Source organism: Canis lupus, chromosome 23, assembly GCF_003254725.2.
Source record: "Canis lupus dingo isolate Sandy chromosome 23, ASM325472v2, whole genome shotgun sequence".
Taxonomy (NCBI): Eukaryota; Metazoa; Chordata; class Mammalia; order Carnivora; family Canidae; genus Canis; species Canis lupus.
Window position 1 is genome coordinate 21,872,824 of NC_064265.1, and position 20,908 is coordinate 21,893,731.

A 20,908-nucleotide genomic window follows, 5' to 3' on the forward strand; every position below is an offset into this window, starting at 1 on the left:
AATTAGTAACTGATAGATATAAAGATTGCCAGCGACAGCCCATTAATTCCATTTAGTTTAATAGGACTTAGAACTTAGCTTGCAGTACAGCTGTATTCAGACTGGATTATAAATGTAATTTTTTGCATCATTAACTTCCCTGATTAATCTTAGACAGCAAATGCATAATTATCAAGGGAAAAAGCCACCCAGTGTTTGCAGCAAAGAGTCCAGCTCTCAAAGTTGTGCTTTTGCAGCCTCCTTATTAACATCATGGTAGGTAGCCCAGGTTTTTATAAGGGAACAATTGCTTTCCATTGCTTAACATTAACCTATGCCGGGTACTTAGTACTTCAAAAAATAAATAATGTATTTGTGGTACTGTGTGTGTGTGCGCGCTGCGTGCAGGCATGTGCACAGGACCCATGCACACTGTCACACTGCCTTGCTTACCTACTGTGTCTGGTTTGTGATGAGTTCCCTTACAAGGATTTGCAAACTAGTCTCACACCATTAATAGTTTGCATATGTAGCTTTCCAGTTTTGGACTTAAAGGAGTCAGCTATGCCTCTTGAGCCCTTTACGGAAAACTGCCTCCTACTGTGACATTTCAGGGATGACATGTAAAGAGGCAGGCTTCGTGTCATAGCCACCCTAGTTTGCTGTTGCACATGTGACTCTGATTCAGCATATTGGGCTAAACCAAAACACAGACACCGATAGGCTGAGGGCATTCAGATGAGGAAACCAGTGGCCTGAGACTGAAACACTTTGTCGTTCTGTGCCTCCTGAAGCTGAAAGGACAGGCCTAGGTGCTAAAGGAAAGAGGCCCTGGCAGAGAGGTAGCCTGAATCAAGGCTGTAGGCAAGGGCTGCTTTGGAGGAGACTAATTATCGGCTTGTTAGTATAAAGTGGCACTTTATTAACATAAAGTTTGCTGCTAAGGAAGATAGAAAACATCTCACCCCAATCATGTGTTTATTCACCACCAAAAAGAGCCACTAAGAAGGGAATGAAGACTCTCTCTCCGTGTCTCTCATGAATAAATAAATAAAATCTTAAAAAAAAAAAAAAAGGAATGAAGAGCTGAGGAGGGAGGGACGGGAGGAGAGAAGATTTTTTTAAATTGGCAAAAAGAAGAATCTTCTCTAATGCGTTCTTAATGTTTATTTGAATAATGATCAGCCCCAGTTTTGCTGTTTTTCCTCTGTTTTGAACATAAGAGGTAAGGGACTCAGGGCTTTGCTCCTTTGTGGCCTCAGTTTTAAATGTAAAGTAGCCAGACATCTCTGACAAATGTAAACTTCCTCATTACTGGATTTCTGGTGCACTGATCATTGCTTTCTGAAATAACTTTCCCTTACCCTGAAATACGTTCCAATGTTTGGTTAGTAGGCTCTAGAATACTTACAATGATGATTCTGATGGGCTGTCAGTCAGGTGATACATACCTTTGCTTTATCTTTGTTAAAAAGCATTGAAGAGCAAAGCCTGGTTGGTACCCAGAGCAGGCTGTGGTGTCCATCCACGTGAAGTGATCGTCCCCCACCCCCTTCTTTCTCAAGTACAACAACACAGTGGTGCAAAGGCTGGTGAGGGACTTGGGTGGGAGTTATAGGAACAATTTAGGGTTGTAATTGCTAGAGTTCCTATCTTCTCCTTATTAATGGGTTCCCAGAATCTCCCTATCAGATTCAGAATATTGTGGGCTCCTCCTCATCATGACTTCCTCAGTAAATCTAGGCTGAGAACATTAAAGCAGCCACAGGTTTTGCAACCTTACTGCCATTCCCTAGAGAAATAGAGGCTTCGGGGAATTCTTAATGGAGTAGAGTCTGGCTTTTACAGCATTGCTGGTATTAAGCAGGAGAACAATGTGATCATCAAGTTTGTTTTTTTGTTTTTGTTTTTTAAAGATTTTATTTATTTATTTATTCATGAGACACACACACACACACACACACACACACACACACAGAGTAAGAGAGAGGCAGAGACACAGGCAGAGGGAGATGCAGGCTCCATGCAGGGAGCCCGATGTGGGACTCGATCCCGGGTCTCCGGGATCCCGCCCTGGGCCAAAGGCAGGCGCCAAACTGCTGAGCCACCCAGGGATCCCCAGGTTTGTTTTATCACTGTTGTTTTGCCTAGATAGTAAAGTATGAATTTCGAGAGGAAACCTACAGGCATGCCAGGATGGATCTGAATATGTGTGTTCTTGTATGTATTTGCATCTTTAATCACACACACGTAAAGGTTAAGTCCAGAAGAAGACAGCTTTGAGTTTCAAGTTTCCTCAACCGCATTATTGTGTAGTGGGTAGACCTATGTTCCTTTATTGATGGATGCTTTCCTTGTTTAAGATTATTGTCCTTGGTAGTGATTCTCAATTTAGACTTAAAAAACAAACAAAAACCCCTAAGGTATATTGATTTGTATGATGGGATTTTATATTTATTGCTCACTTACTATGCAGTCACTGGGATATAAAGATGACTCAGACACCATTCTTTGGCTTACCTACTTCACCCTGAATGGGGGTCTGGGGGCTACTACAACAAATTACCACTTAATGGTGTCTTAAAACAGCAGAAAGTTATTTTCTCATGTTTCTAGAGGCTGGACTTATAAAATCAGATATTAGCAGGGTTGTTTTCCATCTGAAGGCTCTAGAGAAGGACCCTTCCTGGTTTCTGCAGGCTCCTGGCAATCCTTGACCTTCCTGGTTTAGAGATGCATCATTGCAATCTCTTCTATGTATCATGTGTGAAAGCTCCCTTTGACTCTGCTTTATGGGTACACTTACATAAGCTGTTTCTAGTCTGTTTTTTGGTAGAATTGGTTAGATGTACAGAGAAATACTGTAGTTTGCAAGCTTAACTGTGCCGTTTTACAGAGGTCTTTTTAGGAGTGAAGATGTGTTTTGCTGTGACTAGTTACATAGCATTTAGGGCCCACCTGGGAAATCTTATCTCAGAATCCTTAACTTCCTTACATTACAAAACACCCTTCCCCAGCCCCCAGGAAAAAGGCAACATTTATTCTCTTGTTATATAAAATAATATTCACAAGTTATCGGATTCCAGGGATTAGATATGGCTGTATCATTTGGGAGACCACCATTCAAGAAATTCTTGCCACTATAGAGGTGGCAAGAAATCATTGTCCTGGGAATCTGAGCTTCTATTCACAATAAGAGACATGCCATTTGTTAGTTCAGAATTTAAATCCACAAATGGAGAACCGGAAGGGACTTTCCTGGCTGCACACAACTTCTTAAGAGTGCAGGAGGGAGAGAAAGCCAGTTGGCTGGTTCCTGGTCCAGGTTCTTTCCTTATGGCATGTTACTTGTTTCAAAAAATTTGTCAAGAATACTAGATCTAAGTTCCTTGAAGGAGAGTTTGATGTAAATCAGAGCACATTAGTGCTTGGAAGGACCTTAGCAGGATAACAGGGTGGCTAAGAGCATTTATTCCTGGTTTGAATTTGCTTCATACTCACTTGCTGTTTTGACCGTGGGCAAGATTCTTAACCTCACCAAACCTTAGCTTTCTACATCCGTTCAGCAAAGATTCTCAGGGTACCCTCCCTTGGGGTTGCTCTGAAGAAGAAGTGAACTAATACATATAAAGCACAGGGAGGTATCTGGGTCACAAAAACAGTGTAACATGAACTATTTAGCAAGTATCTTGTCCATTCAGATAATAGATACAGAGACATAATAGATTACGCACATACCTTGATCTATAATGTGTTTCAATGAAAAATAAAAAAATATTTAAAATTCTGAAAAAATAATAGAAAAAGAAAAAAAATCTTGTCCAAATAGCTGCACACAGGAGGTCTTAAGAGTTGTGACTTGTCAGGGACACACAGCTATTGAATAACGGAGCTAGATTCAAACCCAGCTCTCAGGACCCTCGTCCGGTTCTCTGTACCCAGCATTACTATGCCCCAAGTGCTTACCAGAATGCTCTCATGAAGAACTTAGCTTATTGTTCTGAGCACATGAGAGTTGAGACACTTTGCTCTTATTAAATGGAGATGAAAGTTTGGTATCCTTGGTGGCTAGGGAAGCCAGAGTTCTCTATTACTCAACTCATTAAGGTTTATAAATGTAGAAATTGTTATTGATGGAACAGGTCTCAAGGACAGAGAGGAGATTGCTGAAGTTCATGCTTTTGCAAAGAAGGAAAATATCAGGTTTTATTTTTAAAATATGCGGTAGGGGCAAAAATCAATGTGTTCTAGTAATTTAGTCAAATGGTTCCTTCTGACTTTGTTGAGGCCTTCAAAAAACAATCAGTGAACACGAATTAATAATTTGGCTATTTGCTGCAATAAAGAACTGTATTGCAGATTCAGAGGTGATGAAAATGTGTATATTCTTTTCATGACACATTGAAGTTCCAGCTTCCAAGTGACCTGTATTAGTAATTTCTGTCTTATTTGTCAAAAGCATACAAATAGCACAAAAAGCATTTTGTCCTACACATTTCGACACCAGAGACTGCAATGAGCAAGCCTTGCACGCGCGCGCACACACACACACACACACACACAAGTTGTTCCAAAGCAGGTCACCATTGTTTGTAGACATTTGAACAAACCACTTACTGAGTGTAACAAGCAATAAGAAATAAGCAGGAGAATGTGAGTTGTTTTTAATTTTTTTTTAAATGGTAAAACTAGTTGGATTTAAAGGCTAGAGAAATATTTGTGACTTGCAAGAGTAAATATGCCCTATTTGGTAGAGGTCATTTTAGGAATGAAAGTGTGTTTTGCTGTGACTACTTATTTAGCATAATAGAAGTTCCCCAGCCTCCTTCAAAAACTCTCCTGCAAGGAAATTGATTTTCTGATGGAAGGTACTGAAGGGTATCTTTAGCATCAGTGGAGAAGCAACTAATTTAGCACTATCAGTGAGTCAGATGTCTGTATGTTCCCAACAGTAAACAAGAATTAAGCCATTCCTTACCCTGTTTCTATTACCCAGATTCCTTTGCAAGGAAAAAGCATGAATTGTGGCCACCATGAATTCTCAAATAACCTGATAATATATGCTCTCACTTCTTCATTTTGCCATTATTTTTATCACATTGTGCATATTATATGATTACAATTAGATATCCTTTTCTTTTTTAAGTCTTTTATTATATTCATTTGGTTTTTTTTATTATTATGGAGAAGGGTAGTCTTAAGGTGATTTCATTTTTAAAATTCTAAGAGATTTCAGCTTGTTTAAAGAGAACAAACTTGATGCTTGATTACAGTTTTTCTTTTCCTGTTTTCTATGCATTAATTCTATTCCTTAATTCTTCTATTCATTAATTCTGATTAGCCTTTCAGAAAGTTATCTTTTCCTGTCCTACGTAAATAAAACTACTCAGATTCCTGAAGACTCATTTGAGTTAGCTTGTTATGCCTTTTCCTCTCTTTCACTGAATAATGAGGTCTTTTCAAATTGATTGGTTTCTTTAAATCTCTCTCCAACACATACGTACTCACATAGGACTGCAAAAAAAAAAAATGTAGTGTTTTAAAGTTGAAAAAAAAAGGTCAAGGACTTGGCTAGGGGGCAAGATTAATAATATTAGGAGATGAGAGCAAGAAACAAAGTGAAATAAAATTCTATTTGTTGAGTTCTTGTTATGTGAAACTCTGTGTTTCATTTGAATAAGGAGCCTACAAGTTTAAATACGGAGCTGTGGCAAGGATGCCTACCTGTCCACCAAAAAGGTGTTCCAAACTTCCATTGTGTGAGCTTTTGCTGGGAGGGGGATACTCCGGGATACTAAATTTCCCAGTTCTCCTTGTGAGCACAGCCGTATGTCCAAGTTTACCTAAAGGGGGGACTACAAATGATAATTTTATACTTCAGGCATAGCTGAAGGAACACACCCAATGTTATTTTTCTCCATAATCCTTTCCACTTCTGTGTGACTGGAATCAAAAAAACCTCCAGGATGACAGTTTTGGATTGAACTGTGCCCCTCACACCTCAAAATGTATGTTGAAGCCCTGACCCCCACTACCTCTGTATTAGGAGAGAGACCTTTAAAGGGATAATTAAGTTCACAGGAGGCCATTAGGGTGGGCCCTAATCCAATTTGACTAGTGTCTTTACAAGAAGAGAACAGTAGGACACACAGGCACTGCACACATACAGAGGAGAGGCCATGTGAAGACACAGCAGGAAGGTGGCTGCCTGAAAGTCATGGAGAGAGGACTCAGGAGAACCCAAACCTGTCAACACTTTGATCTTGGACTTGTAGCCTCCAGAACTGTGAGAAATCAAATTTCTGTTGTTTAAGCCACTTATTCTGTGATTTTTTTTTTTTTTTTTTTTGGCAGCCCTAGCACAAACTCATACAGGGACCTTGGAAACCACCTGTTAAAGCTGGTATAACCTTTGTCATCTAGGATTCCTGAGTGAACAGAGTGGTGAGAGTCTCACTTCAGACCTGCTCTCTACATTATCTTGTGCACTATAAATAAACCTTCCCTAGGGTCACCTAGCTGGCTCATTTGGAAGGACATGTGACTTTTGATCTTGGGAGTCGTGAGTTCCAGCCCCACATTAGGTATAGAGATGTCTTAAAAAAAAACAAAAACAAAAACAATAAAACAAAACCCCTAAACTTCTGTGTACTTAAATTATTGTTATATTTGGAGTCTAATTGTTAGAGCAGTTTGCCTCTCCAAACTAGCAGAGGTGGTTTCCATGTCCAACAAATTATAAGGGCAGAGATTGATTGCTCAAATAAACATGGATGTGGCATGCATGGAAATGAATTGTGTGTTCATTCCCTCCCACAGCAGCTTTTCTAGGATTCATTCATATGCTTGGCTACAACTTCCAACCTCAATATTATCACTCTGTCCCTATCTGATAATGCAAATCTGCCTATTTATTGTTTCAAGAGTTTAAAGGACCATTTAATGAATAAAGAACAGAGTCTATGTAATTACATTGGAAAGTTCACTAAGGGTCTTGACAAAACTTCATGTGATGTGAGGTTTTCTTTTCTATTATCAGTAATGTACAGAGTAACAACAGAAATGTAAGGTCTGGGTTTAGATCTCAATATGAACCAATTCTAAAAAGACTAGCACTAAAGGTATGTGTCTAAGAGAGGAGGGATGAGATTTGAAATCTATGGAGACAGAAACTGGTCTATGGAATATACCTCTAAATCTTATAGCTCAAGTATAAAAGAAACTTAATAGAAGTGTCCCAAATTTGACAAGAATCCCAAAAGTTTACCTTATAAACTATTATCTTATAAACTTAGTCAACCAAACCAGAAGACTGATTTTGCTTCTTTCATTGTCTTCATTGAAAACTATAGTATAAAATCACTGCCATTGAAGAAGTCATCAAAGAGTATGTGAGATGTAGAGGGCTGTTATCAAGTGGGTGAATTAAACATATATAAATTTTTTTTCCTGAATTTTATATTTGTGTTGTCTGTCAGATTTTCTCTTTTTAGGTTTGAAGTTTGTTATAAATCTCCTTATTATAAAAATATTATTTTTCTAATCTACTTTTTGTACTTGATAGTATGTATTCTTTTTCTTAAGATACTAAAATTGTATAAATTTCATCTGTAGGCCCCACAAAACCTTGAATTTGTGCCACTAATAAGCCTTGACATGAACTCTCTGGTGACAAGAGCCTCCCACCCCACCCTAGGGCCCTCCTTTCAGTGCAGGGAAGCCTACCCATGACAGTGTTTATTATGCTGTTAATGCTGTTATTATCTGTTTGTTTGTTTTGGCTTAACTCCTGAAATCAGTTGCGACCTGGCTCTGCCTGGGACATGGAGACAATGTTCCATTTCAGTTCCATGTATTCACAGATACACAGTGGTGTTATAAGGAAGTAGGTGTGAAGCTCAGCATTTTTTCTAGATTGTTTCTATTAAAAACTATAATGTTTTTAAATGAAACATGAAAGATTTAGGGAAGGGATGCCTGGATGGCTCAGTGGTTGGGTGTCTGCCTTTGGCTCCCGGCGTGATACTGGAGTCTGGGGATCGAATCCCACATTGGGCATCCTGTGGGGGGGCCTGCTTCTCCTTCTGCCTGTATCTCTGCCTCTCTCTCTGTGTCTTTCATAAATAAATAAAATCTTTAAAAAAATAGAAAGATTTAGGGAAAAATACGTCTCTTTAAATAGGATGCCTTTATCTTTACTAAGTTTGTAAAATTGTATCATCATTTCTGAAATTAGTTTACTTGTGGGTATATAATGATTAGAAGCCAGTTTTTTAATTCAGTTCTTTCTTGTACATATTTTACATTTACTATTAAATTCAAGACACTTCAAAGTTGTTCTTATGAATACAGAGTACTGTTAGGTACTGAGGGTTGGACTATAGAATCTAAATCAGTTGACTTGGACACATGGTGAGTTAGCAGTACTGTTAGATAAGGAGAGATGTTTTTGGGTCTCAACTGAGTCATTTCTCTTTCAAAATACTGTGACATTTAATCTGACTTTCCATTGCCTTTATGTATCTGTGACTGATATAAGAGCTCATTACTCCTTGGTAATTTGATAACTGAATAAATGAGTGAATTCCCATGATGATGTTTTATATATATATATATATATATATATATATATATATATATATATATATATATAATTCCACCATGATGTTTTTTTTTTTAAGAATTTTTAAAATTTTAATACAGTTCAAATCAGTGGGCCAGGTTCATTTTAGCTCCTTCACTGCCAAACCTGGGGGCAGAGACTGCTTGAGTTTCTTTGCCTTCTCTTTGTCTGTAATGACCAAAGTATAAAGATATCGGCTGCATCGAACTTTAAACTTCACATTATCCTTATTCTTCTTGATCTTGAAGGATTTGGCGTCCTTTCGCTGGGCGGTCAGCAAGAAGTCCTTGATTTCCTCAGATTTTGCCAGGCATGGCAACGGGGGGCGCAGGGGTCAGTGCGCGGCCAGCACCCCCTGGCGGATTACCCCGGATTGCCCCCCAGGCTCCCCTTTACCGGCAGAGACACTCACCACCATGATGTTTTATATATATATATGTATTTCTCCTATGTGTCCAACTTGAATAAGTCTTAGGTTTAAATCCTACACTGTATAAGTTATATGACCTCCCTGATCCTTAGTTTTTTAATCTGAAAAAAGAGTTAAAAGTGACTGTTTCACAGAACTTCCTGAAGGTTAAATGAAATAACATCAATGAACTGCCTAGGACAATGGTAACTTTTAGTAGCTGCTCACAAGATGTGCATTTCCTTCATTTTTCCATCCATCATTACCTAAGACATTTAAGTCCAGCCTTTATGGAAGTATTATAAAGCGTAACAAGCAAAAGAATATGAGTGAATTTGTGGGAAATCATCTATCTTGCTGTCTGTTAATGTTCTCAAGTATGATGTCTTGGTGATGGTGAAGCACCATGTCATCCTCAGATACTTCTCTCTTTATCTCCCTCTGCCTAATACAACTGAACTTGGTATAACACTGCAGAAAGCAATGGATGATTTATTGGCCTTTGACCATGTATGTAGGTGCATAGAATTGCAGCCAACTTAGAGTATACAGAACGATTTATTTGGGGAAAAAAATTTAGAGCAATTTAGTTGATAATGTCTTCATTCTATATCATAGGAATATAGGGTAATATTTTTAACACAATAGAAATGCCTTTATCATTTCTGCTTTACAGAAGGCAAAATGTGAAGAACAGAGAGGTTAAGACATTGTCCCAGCTCACACAGCTAGTGAACATTGGATCTGAGACTGATACTGATCTTGCCATATGTAGTTTGCTTTTCTTTTTCCATAGAGTAACATAGTAGAAACAGGCTGCCTGGATTTGAAGCATAGCTGTGTATCTTATCTTCTCTGTGAAGAATGCTTCAATATCCTCATCTGTAATATGGGAAATAATAATAAAATATACATCTGTGGCAGATAGACCCTAGGGTAGTTCCCATGAGCTGCACCTTCACACTCTTATGTAATTCCGCTACTTAAGTGTGGGGGGACTTATGATGTACTTTTAACCATGGAATATGACAAACATGGTGGACAAACACAATTATATGTATATAATTATGTTGTGTATGATTGAAACACAGGTCTTACAAGGAGATTTTCTCTCTTACTGTAAGCTTTGAAAAAGCAGGTTGTCATATTAGTGAGTTGCTTATACAGAGGTCCCCATAACAAAGAACTTGGGACAGCCTCAGGCCAACAGCTAGCAAGAAAATGAGGTTCAGTTCAACAGCCCACAAAGAACTGAATGCAGGCAATAGCAGTACTTCCCAATCTAAGCCTCAGATGAGACTGCATCCCAGGCTGAGCCCTTGCTCTCAGTTTTGCAAAGGATGTAGCAAAACTGTGTCTGAACTCCTAGCCCACAGAAATTTTCAGATGAGGGAATGTTGGTTTAAGCCCCTAAATTTGCAATAAAGTTGTTGTATATTGGTAGATAACTAATTCACCCTAATAGAACTATTGTGGAATTAAATCTGGTAATAATGTGAAATGCTTGTATCTATGGCAGACATATTAACTCAAAAGCAGCATTGTCATGCCTTATTTTTTATCCAGTAGCGTAGGGACATTTGTGTTCTTATATATATATTCCTGTCCTTTGTTACAATACAATCTCCAAAAAGCTTCCTATGAGGCCTTTCTAAAGACATATTTCTATGTTTATGCATTTTTTTTTGCATTTTTTTAAGATTTTATTTTATTTATTCATAGAGACAGAGAGAGAGAGGCAGAGACACAGGCAGAGGGAGAAGCAGGCTCCATGCAGGGAGCCTGACGCGGGACTCGATCCCGGGTCTCCAGGATCACGCCCCGGGCTGCAGGCGGCGCTAAACCGCTGCACCACCGGGGCTGCCCATTTTTTTGCATTTTATGTATTATTTATGCATTTTAAAGATGCATAATTTTTGCATTTTAATTTATTTATTATTTATTATTTTATTTATTTACTTATTTATTCTTATATTTTTTGTAGATATGACTACTTCTGAATTGCCCCTATATTTCTAGGGTCTTTGAAATAAAGCAAGACTCAACAATATTTAAAGAAAGTAACCATGGGGTACCTGTGTGGCTCATTCAGTTAAGCATCTGCCTTCAGCTTGGGTCATGATCCTGGGGTCTGGGGATTAAGTCTCCCATCAGGCTCACTGCTCAGTGGGGAGTCTGCCTCTGCTTCTCCCTCTTCCTCTTCTGCCTCTGCTTCTCCCCCTAGTCTGCCTCTGCCTCTTCTTCCTCTTCTGCCTCTGCTTCCTCCCCCAGCTCGTGCTCTGTCTTGCTATCTTGTGCACTTTCTCTCTCTCAAGTAAATACATAAAATCTTTTTAAAAAATAAAAAAAAGTAGTGGCTTGCTAATTAAGACATTTTGATTGCAAACGACAGAAACCCAAGTTAGATTAGTTTAAGAAATATAGGAAATTTATGAGCCTGTATAATTGGGAATGGTAAGAGTAAAGGTAGGGACAGATGGAAGAAGGGATTCAAACAAGATAGGCCTCTCTACTCATCTTTCCATAAATCACATCTGTTTCTTCCACATGAGGGTTTCATTGTCTTTGTGTGGCTTCAGAAATGGCTACAAGCTAATCAAGCTTATATATTAACAGTTCTAAGACCAGAGTGTGAAGAACACATCCTCTCATAGCTTCTTTTCTGACACTTCAGACCAATGAGTATGACCACCATGGGGCAAGCTACTCCAGGGGGCTCAAAGTAGTTTGTGAGTCTACTCTCTATTTCTAGAGGCTGGGTAGAACTATTCCCATAAGAAGGGTGGGAAGACATGTTAACTAGACAAAACAGTGGTGTCTAGAATTGATTTAGCAACATTTTTCTCAAGTGCCTGGAATTTAAATATTTACTACTGGAAAACCTGATTTGGATAGCATTCTCCATAAATGAGCCATTTGGCTTGCTAATAGATGATTATGAAGCATAAGTTCACTCCATACTTCTGAGCACTCTTTTTTCTTCCCTGTTTTAATTAGTGATTCTGGAATGAAAGGCCCAGAGATTGAAATCTGAAAACAATTAATGGTAATTCTATCTATAGCTGACCCTAATTATTTAGCTCAATTGGCTAGAGCTGTGTGTTAATGAGGCTAATGTGGTGGGTAAATCCCTGTGTGGACCAGTCGGTTTTACTCATTGTGGAGTATGGGCTCTCCTCTTCCCCTAACCTTCTTCTGAAAACACCAGCTTTGGGATGTGGGACAGATCAAATGAAATTATTCAGCACAATTCTATTTAGCTGGGAAAACAGCTTCTGAAGAACATGGTTGGCAATCATTTACATTTGTAAAAGATGGCACAATTATTTTCATATTAGGTACCTGATTATATGCCATAGTTGTCTGACTTAACCATTGCCAAGATGTTTAAAAAGATTTTTCCTGCCTTTTTCAGTGAGGTCTCATCACCCCAACACCTGCTTATGATAATGAATGAAACTTACAGGAAATTTAAAGATAAAGGAAGAACCATAAATGTTAATACTAATGGCTATGACAGATCTTGGTTTTATTGCACAACTGGATTTGGCACTACTTTTATTTGTATAGAATTTTGATGCTTCTCCATGAAACCCCAAAATGAAGCTTTATCTAGAAGTAGGACAGGGGAAAATAGCTGTGGAGATGATCAGAGTAAAAATAACACCAAAAACAACAACTGACTTTTTTTTTTTAGCTCCTCTTTGGGTCAGCTACTGTGGTTATTTCTCTCCATATACTACTAAATTTCATAACAACCTTTTCAGGTAAATTCTTTTATTTGCCATATTCTATAGCAGAGGAAGCAGAAGCAGAGTAGGTAAAAATAACTTGTTTTGTGTTATACTTATGCAGAGATTTGAACCTAGGCATTCTGAATCCAGAGCCCATACTTTTACACTAGCTGATAATTCTACATTCTTAGTTATCTGACATTCCACTAATGCTTGTGGTTTGATAACCAGCCACACTCAGAATTCATGTTCATAGCCACATTCCTAAAAGACATACATAATTATTAGAAAAGATTATAGTTTTGCATTATGGGTCACTTGGTTGCAAGTAATGCAACACTATTCAAACTTGCATATGTAACTAGCTCGCTCTGGTCCCACATGCACGTGGCTTCCAGCTCATGCTCCCACAGGATGTTTCCATTTAACCATTAACGGAACCTAAACCAGTATCTGCAGGACCCAAAGCTAAACTTCCAGAAGAAAGAATGAGATGTGACCAGAGGGGTGCTATCCCTTTATGAACTAGAGGGCAGAAAGGTATTCTGAGAAGATGTGGGTACTGGAAAGAAATGATTGGCAGAGGACATCATTTGGGCTCATCAATACAGTTGTTCTCTGTGGATCAGTGTGATGATGGTATTGATTATAAACCACCAGAAAATGGAAAGAGTGTACACTGCTTATATAGGAGAGCCTCGGTTCAAATTTGCAGTTTTCTACTTACTGACCTGTGGCCAGTTTAGGCTGATTTTTATTAATTTAAATATGCTTCGATTTTGTCACCTATTAAACAACAATAAAAATGCTACCTTAAATTACTGGATAATTCCATAAAGTCATTAATGCAAAAGTTTCCCCTACTAAACAATAAATAAATGCTATTCATTCTTTATTATAAACTTAATTTTGTATTCATTTTTAAAGACTTCATGCATGTATGTTTGTATGTACTTGTTATATATCTCTGTGTGTTTGTGTGTGTGTGTGTAAGTTAGTTACTATCAATGGTACACAATCAATTTTAAGAATAATTTTTGGGAGAACAAAAAGCTAGGAAGTTAATTTTGATTAATGTGAATAAATTCTCTGTTTTGTAAATGCATTTGAAATAAGGAACTGTTTTAATTAAAGACTGCATTCCTCAATGTTGCCTGATAATACATGATATGCTATAAGTATACAGGAGAGGGAGAGAGAAGAAGATAACCCCTCACACATCCCAGAACAAGAAGCAGGTAAAAGAACTTCATCCATTTGCAGCAGAATTGATCAGAAGAAAATAGTTTTGACCCTTAAGTAACATCTCTTTTTGAAAGCTAGCAGCTTTCTGCCTCTGACACGGAGGTTAAATCCTAATTATCTCCATGGAGAGAGATGGTAGGACTCTTCTTTCAATGGGGTGGAAAGGTTTGACGGTGGAATTTATTTAATAGAAGCCACAGTCACTGTCTTGCAGCTGCTTCCTTTAATCAAAACCTTTTGTTTTCCAGTTCAGGTCCCCCTGTGAGGGAGACCATAGGATGGAGCACAAATTGTCTGTTCTGGGAGTCAGGAGACCAGCCCTTCTCCATTTTCACTCTTACTTGCTTTGCAGCCGGGATCCAATTTATTTCTCCAGCCCTCACTTTTTTCATCTATTTCAAATGCATTCTAAAGTCACCTGAAACTAAAAGTTATTATTGATGTTCCATTTTGTACATAAAATATATGGTATTTCCTATACCCTCCGTGAGTCAGTCAGGATACTGGTAGGAAAAATACCTACTCTAAAGGGTTTAATGGAATTCATAAAAGGACTGTGCTTGGAGGTGAAGGCAATGCTAGAGGAACTAAGTTGTGTGGTGGCCCCCAGAGGTGGAATCATGGCCACTCCTGGGCCCAAAAGGGAAGGGAAAGGGAATAACAATGCTGGAGCCCTGGGAGACCTGGGCTGGGCAGAGGGACTCGGGACTGACCCCCCGAGGCTGACAGTAAAAAGAAGCAGTTTCTGTCAGAGTAGTGTGGACCTTTGGCGAGAGCTGGGAAAGGTACACTAGGCTCTCTCATCTCCATCCCTCAGTTCTCCTGTTGGTGCCTCTAGGGACCAAACACAACCAGAATTCAGGAGGAAGGAATCAAGGTGATGGAGTGAGACCAGGATGGAAGAAATCCAGGTGATGGAGTGAGACCCCTAGGGAACAGAGGAGGTTAGAGAAAGAGAGTGGATGGAGGTGGTCCACAGACAGTAACTGGTGTGGTGTGCATTATGAGGCTTTCCTATAGTAGTATACATGAATCATTTTGCATTTGACTTATCAAATGTTGGATAATGTTGAGTAGGGTGAGCCTTTACTTTGAAGTGTTTATGTTCAAATATTTTAATAAAATCATTAAAGATCGAGGTAGGAATCTTTTAATTTCTTCATCTGTAACCTTGCAATTAGTCCCTAACTCACCAGATAGTAGTAATGATTAAATGAGATTAAAAATAACAATTAGTGGGGATCCCCTGGTGGCTCAGCGGTTTAGTGCCTGCCTTCAGCCCAGGGCATGATCCTGGAGTCCCGGGATCAAGTCCTGTGTCAGGCTCCCAGCATGGAGCCTGCTTCTCCTGCTGCCTGTGTCTCTGCCTCTCTCCCTCTCTCTGTGTGTGTCTCTCATGAATAAATAAATAAAATCTTAAAAAAAAAACAATTAGAAAAAAAAATGACAGTCTTCAAATTAACCCTATGGATACTGCTATTATTTCCATTTTAGAGATGAAGAAACTGAGGCATGGGGACGTTATCAGTGCCACGGGAGTGAGTCAGGCAAGTGTTGAAAGACATCTGAAGAGAGAATAATCTGTTTTCTTTATGTGATCTGGTAAAGGTGAGGGGTTGACACCTCATCTGTGTCACACCTGTGATTGACACACTTGTAATTTCCTACCCTGGCTCACATCCGTTGCTGGGCATTTTGTAAATTCATTGGTAGATGCTAGGATTCATAGGTTTGCCATCATTTAGAATTTTCAGTGATAGACATTCACTCCTTTGACTTACTCTTCTCTTCAGTTTAAGCCCAAGGAGACCCCAATTCTATTTTCTCTGTGCCCAGGCTGCTGTGCCCAGGCTGCTGTGCCTAACTGGAGACATTTACCAGATGTCTCTATTGTGTCCAATACAAATTCTTTCTCTTTGTATCTGAACCCCCAGTGGGGCTCACATGTCCTTGCACTTCTTCCTTCCCAACTCCCTGTCTATTCCTGGAAATGAAATGTCCTCAACCCCCACAGTCTGGTCCAGTGATCTCACTTCTAAACTGCTTGCAGCCTCCACACTCTTATGGAAAGGGCATACCTTTTGCTTCCTCTACCGAGAAGTGTTAGGACTAAGGTTAATTTCCTGTGAGCTCCGTCTTCATTTCAGAAGCTTGTATGGGTTTCGCCCACTTTCTCATGCTTCCTGCTGGAGTCAGAAGGATGCTCAGGGTTGTTCTCTGTACCTGTACCAGTGACTTCACCCTTTGCTACCACATGTGGACCATTGGTTACAACCCTCTAATTCCCTTTCTACCTTCCTAACCTGACTCCTCTATGGCCACAAATATCTCATTACTTTCTCTATCAAAAAAAAAAAAAAAAGCTACATTTTAGGGAGGAAAAAATAACTTTTTTTTTCACTTAAAAACATTCCTGCAAGCTGTTCTCATTTCTCTCCTCTTTGCATATTTCTTTAGAGAGTTTCCTATACTAAGTGACCCCATTTTCTTACCACCTACTCACTGTTCAAACTTTTACAACCCAGTTTCTTTCTACCTTACTCTACTAAATTACTTTCTCTAAGTTTATCTGTTAATCACCAGAATCACTTAATTCTCAGGCCTTACCTTATATTACCTCCTTGGATTTTACATTGTGATCCACCCAGTTCTCCTTCCTTTGTCCTTGGATTCTAGAGCACAAAATATTCCCACTTTTCTCTTAGTCTTTTTTCTCTCTTGGTTGCTGAATACCTCTCTTCCATTTCCAAAACTAGATATCCTTCTTAGCATAACACTGTCAGGCTAATTATCCCAAATAATTATTGATATTCCTAGACTTTGAGCATGGCACTATGCAGCTTAAAACCAAAAAGCCAAGCAACCAAAAAACTTTTGGCAATTTAGTAAGTCCAAACAAATCAAATGTTAACTCTTCATTTTGGCAGGCAATTTCATTTCCTTTTCTAATCCAGGTCACTTTCTGAGTGTGTATGTATATATATGTGTGGATATAGATATAGATATGGATATAGATATAGATATTGTTATTTCCTCATCTAAGGTCACCTACATTAGTCAGGCTGAGTTTGGCTCTAGTAACAAACATCTCTGACTCTCAATGGGTTTGCAGTGAAAGTTTCTTTTTCATTCTTGAGGATTCACATGACAACTGAGCATCTGTTCTTGTCACCATCTCAACATAAATTCCTTTCTATGATTGAGTCAGAGTACGCAAGGGCTTTCTCTTCCTCAGCCTAGATATAAGATCTGCCACTTCCACTAACGTGTCACTGGCTAGAACAAATCATATGGCCATGCATACCTGCCACATGCTGTCCACTCTGTATAGAAAGAATCCTTCCACCACCTCTGCCTCCTGAAACACTACCTACCTTTCAAGGCCTGTATAAAATATCAGTTTCTTATTTAGTCTTTCCCCAATATTCATACCACTAACCTATCAACTACATAAATATCCACAGATGTTTAAAAAATATGTAATTATGAATAGGATAACTGTGTTGTTAAAAATTCAAATACCAAAGAATAAAAAATGAAAGACTGATCCCCACCCACACCTCCAATCTTGCTTCCTTAAGACATTTGATCATTACTTGTACTTTTTCAACTGTACTTTGATAATTTTAATGTGTATAAAGGCATATTTGTGTAGGTATTTTTAGACAAATGGAATTGTATTAGACATTGTCCTGTACTTGGCTATTTTCATGTCTTATGTTTGAGTTTTTTCTGTATTAGCTTGTAGCGAACTAGCACATTCTTGTTCACACATATTTTCTGTATAGATAACAATACAATTTCTGTTACCACATCCTATAAGTGAACACTAGTTTTACTGGTTTTGGAATCTTACAAAAAGTGCTATAGTCATTAATGTATATAAGAATTTGAATGCACATAGGAGAGTATCTTTAGGAGAAATTACTAGAAGCAAGATTGTTGGATTTGAGGGGACAGGTACTTTTAGCTTGGCGAAACATTGCCAAATCCTCTCCCCTCAAAATAAAACAAAACTGTGGCACTGATTTATATTCCTACCAAAAGTGTATAACAATGGTTTTCCTCAACCTATTACCAACTCTAGATATTATCAGTCTTTTCCTCACCAAATTAAATGGTATGCTTCTTTAAGAGAGGCCATTTTTTATAGATCTTTTTTTCTACTGTATTGGTTGACATATAGAAAGTATTCATTGTTTTATCTAATTTCTTTCTTAGTTTTGTAATTGAAAGTGAGAGTATTTAAGCTGGACCTTGAATGATAGTAGTTTTGGGATAGAGGCAGAGAATTCCTGGTATCAACAGAGGCATCAACAACAGAAGCAGGAGGAGGTAAACAGGCATTATCTAAACCTAGACCTTTTTGTGCAGAGGTGTAAGGGTAGTGAAGGAGAAGTAATGGAGGAGATGGTTATAATCATTTTTGGTGGCTCTTGAATGTGGGCTAATGAGTGGTTTTAATAGTTTAGCAAAAGTAATAAGTGGGAAGCAGGAGATCTAAATTTTGCTCTTGTCTTTGCTACTAACCTGTTTTGGGCTAGTATTTGGGTCTCAAGTGCATTTTCTCATTTCTAAAATGAAGAGTTCTGTTTATTTCTTCACACTTGCCTTCAATATATATATTTTTAAGATTTTTACTATTTTTACTTATTTATTCATGAGAGATACAGAGAGAGAGGCAGAAACATAGGCAGTGAGAGAAGTAGGCTCCCTGAAAGGAGCCCAATACGGGACTCGATTCCAGGACCCCGGGATCATGCCTTGAGCCAAAGGCAGATGCTTAGCCACTGAGCCACCCAGGTTTCCCTCTTTCCTTCAATATTTGTGCACCTGCCAAGGTATGCAAGGCAGTTGATTAGTAGCTCTGTGTATAAATAACAATGAATAAGACTGCCTGGTTCCCAATTCTCTCTGAAAATAAAGTATCATGGAGAACAGAGGCCAGATGAAGGCATCATTACAATATTGTGCTAAGTGATCCAAATGGAGATGTGTCGGGTGCCTGGGTACCATTAGTTGGATCACTTCACCACCACAGCATGAGCTGATTTTCTAAAGCTTCCTGAAGCTTCGGGGCAGCTACAACCATCTGAGGGGTGAAATGTGCCTTCCAGATCACTAATGAAATGCAGTTATCTGGCCTGATAGGGCACAGGGCATCTGTGGATGCTTGTGAGCAAAAGTGACGTGATCTTTTGTTTATAAAATAATGGTAACGTTCTAGAAATAATTAGCATCAAATTTTGTTTACCTTAACTGATTTCACACTTAGCAACCTTATAAAAGTAAAGCATTTGCTCTAATCTAGGCTTGGAAGTACTAGAAGACACTGCTTTTTAAGAGACGTTCATTTCCAAAGGAGGCCAGATGCTTTTCTGAACTCCCCAGTGCCTCCTCCCCAGGGGTTTTCCCCATCTTGGGAGAACAGACTCTAATCTTATGGGTTATTTTTTACTCTTGAGGTTTCTTTGTAACACTTTGTGCTAATCAATTGGAAGTATTCATGCTAATGAAATTGCACAAATGGCCTCATTAGCTGGAGGGTTTTTAATTTTATTTCATTTTTATTTTATTTATCTTTCTTGAGGTTTCGAATGTTTCACTTCATTCATGCAAATGAGTCAGCAGGAAGAATTCAGATCTGTCTTGGCCTGTAGTCTATCTTGTGCTTTCTAAAGTGAAAAATCTTTTGGGTTCACCCTCAAGAATTAATCTCAGATATGTACTTTGTAAATAATTTGATCACCCATCCAGTGATGTATATGGATTCTACTCTGTTTTGGAAAATTGTTTTGGGGTTTTCATATAGTAATGATTATTTTAATTTTTTAAAAAGATTTTTTATTTATTCATGAGAGACAGAGAGAGAGGCAGAGACACAGGCAGAGGCTCCATGCAGGTAGCCTGATGTGGGACTTGATCCTAGGACTCCAGGACCACATCCTGGGCTGAAGACGGCACTAAACCACTGAGCCACCCGGGCTGCCCTAATTATTTTAATTTTTATCTAGATTATTTGCCTACATGGCAAAAGTAATAATGATAAAATGCTCCTAAAGAATAACAACAGTAAGGGCAGCCCCGATGGCCCAGCAGTTTGGTGCCACCTTTAGCCCAGGGTATGATCCTGGAGATCCCAGCGAGTCCCACGTGGGGTTCCCTGCAGTGAGGCTGCTTCTCCCTCTGCCTGTGTCTCTGCCTCTCTCTCTCTCTGTGTCTGTCATGAATAAATAAATAATCTTAAAAAAAATAACAGCAGTAAAAATAGTAAGTGTTCCCGAGACTTCTATAACTTTCTATGCAGATTTTCTGAGGATTTTCTTTTTTTCTTGGATTCCACTAGTTAGATACGGGTTCTCTAGGTTGAATATTTAATTTTCATATCTTTTCATCTATTGTTCATACTTTTGGTTTAGTTTTTGTATTTAATTGTGAAGATATTTTCTGAAGTTTTTCTTTAAACTTTTCAATTACATTTTGCATATGTACTTTCATATTTATAACTCTCAGAGCTTTTTTGCATATGAATATTTGTTTTTAACAGCATCATCTTCTAATTTCATGCATGAATATATTCTGTTATCTGTCATGGAAATTTTTTTTTCTATTACTTGCACCATTCCTGTTTCCTCTGCATATTGTACGTGTCCGTGTACCTGCGTATGCGTTTTGTTTAGGTCTTTGTCTTCCAATATGAAAGGTTTTCTTGAATGTTTTATGATTGATCATCAGTTTTAGAAAAGGCATATTTGATGTCCTGCATGAATGGTGGTAGGATCAGCAATGTAGGGTGAAAAGATAGAGCTATTTTTCATTAGAAGACTCTAAACATTACTGAATCTAGGTCTTATTCTGGGGCTTTCAGTGTTTTGAGAGGCACCATTTAATCTCTGGTGGCCTGTAAAAGTTGCTCAT

General features: G+C 38.5%; 2 protein-coding genes across 5 annotated transcripts in view; one reads left to right on the top strand and one right to left on the bottom strand.

The window, feature by feature from the left end:
* The window catches only part of ZNF385D (zinc finger protein 385D), an 891,925-nt gene that overhangs the window by 718,352 nt on the left and 152,665 nt on the right, over positions 1-20,908 (top strand). The gene's annotated exons all lie outside the window — the stretch shown is intronic.
* Positions 8,647-14,612, bottom strand: LOC112661214 (60S ribosomal protein L38-like). Its single transcript, XM_035704706.2, has 2 exons — positions 14,514-14,612; positions 8,647-8,897 (listed from the first exon to the last, which is right to left on the bottom strand). The coding sequence occupies exons 1-2, from the start codon at positions 14,610-14,612 to the stop codon at positions 8,703-8,705; spliced, it is 294 nt and encodes a 97-aa protein (XP_035560599.2). The 3' UTR covers positions 8,647-8,702.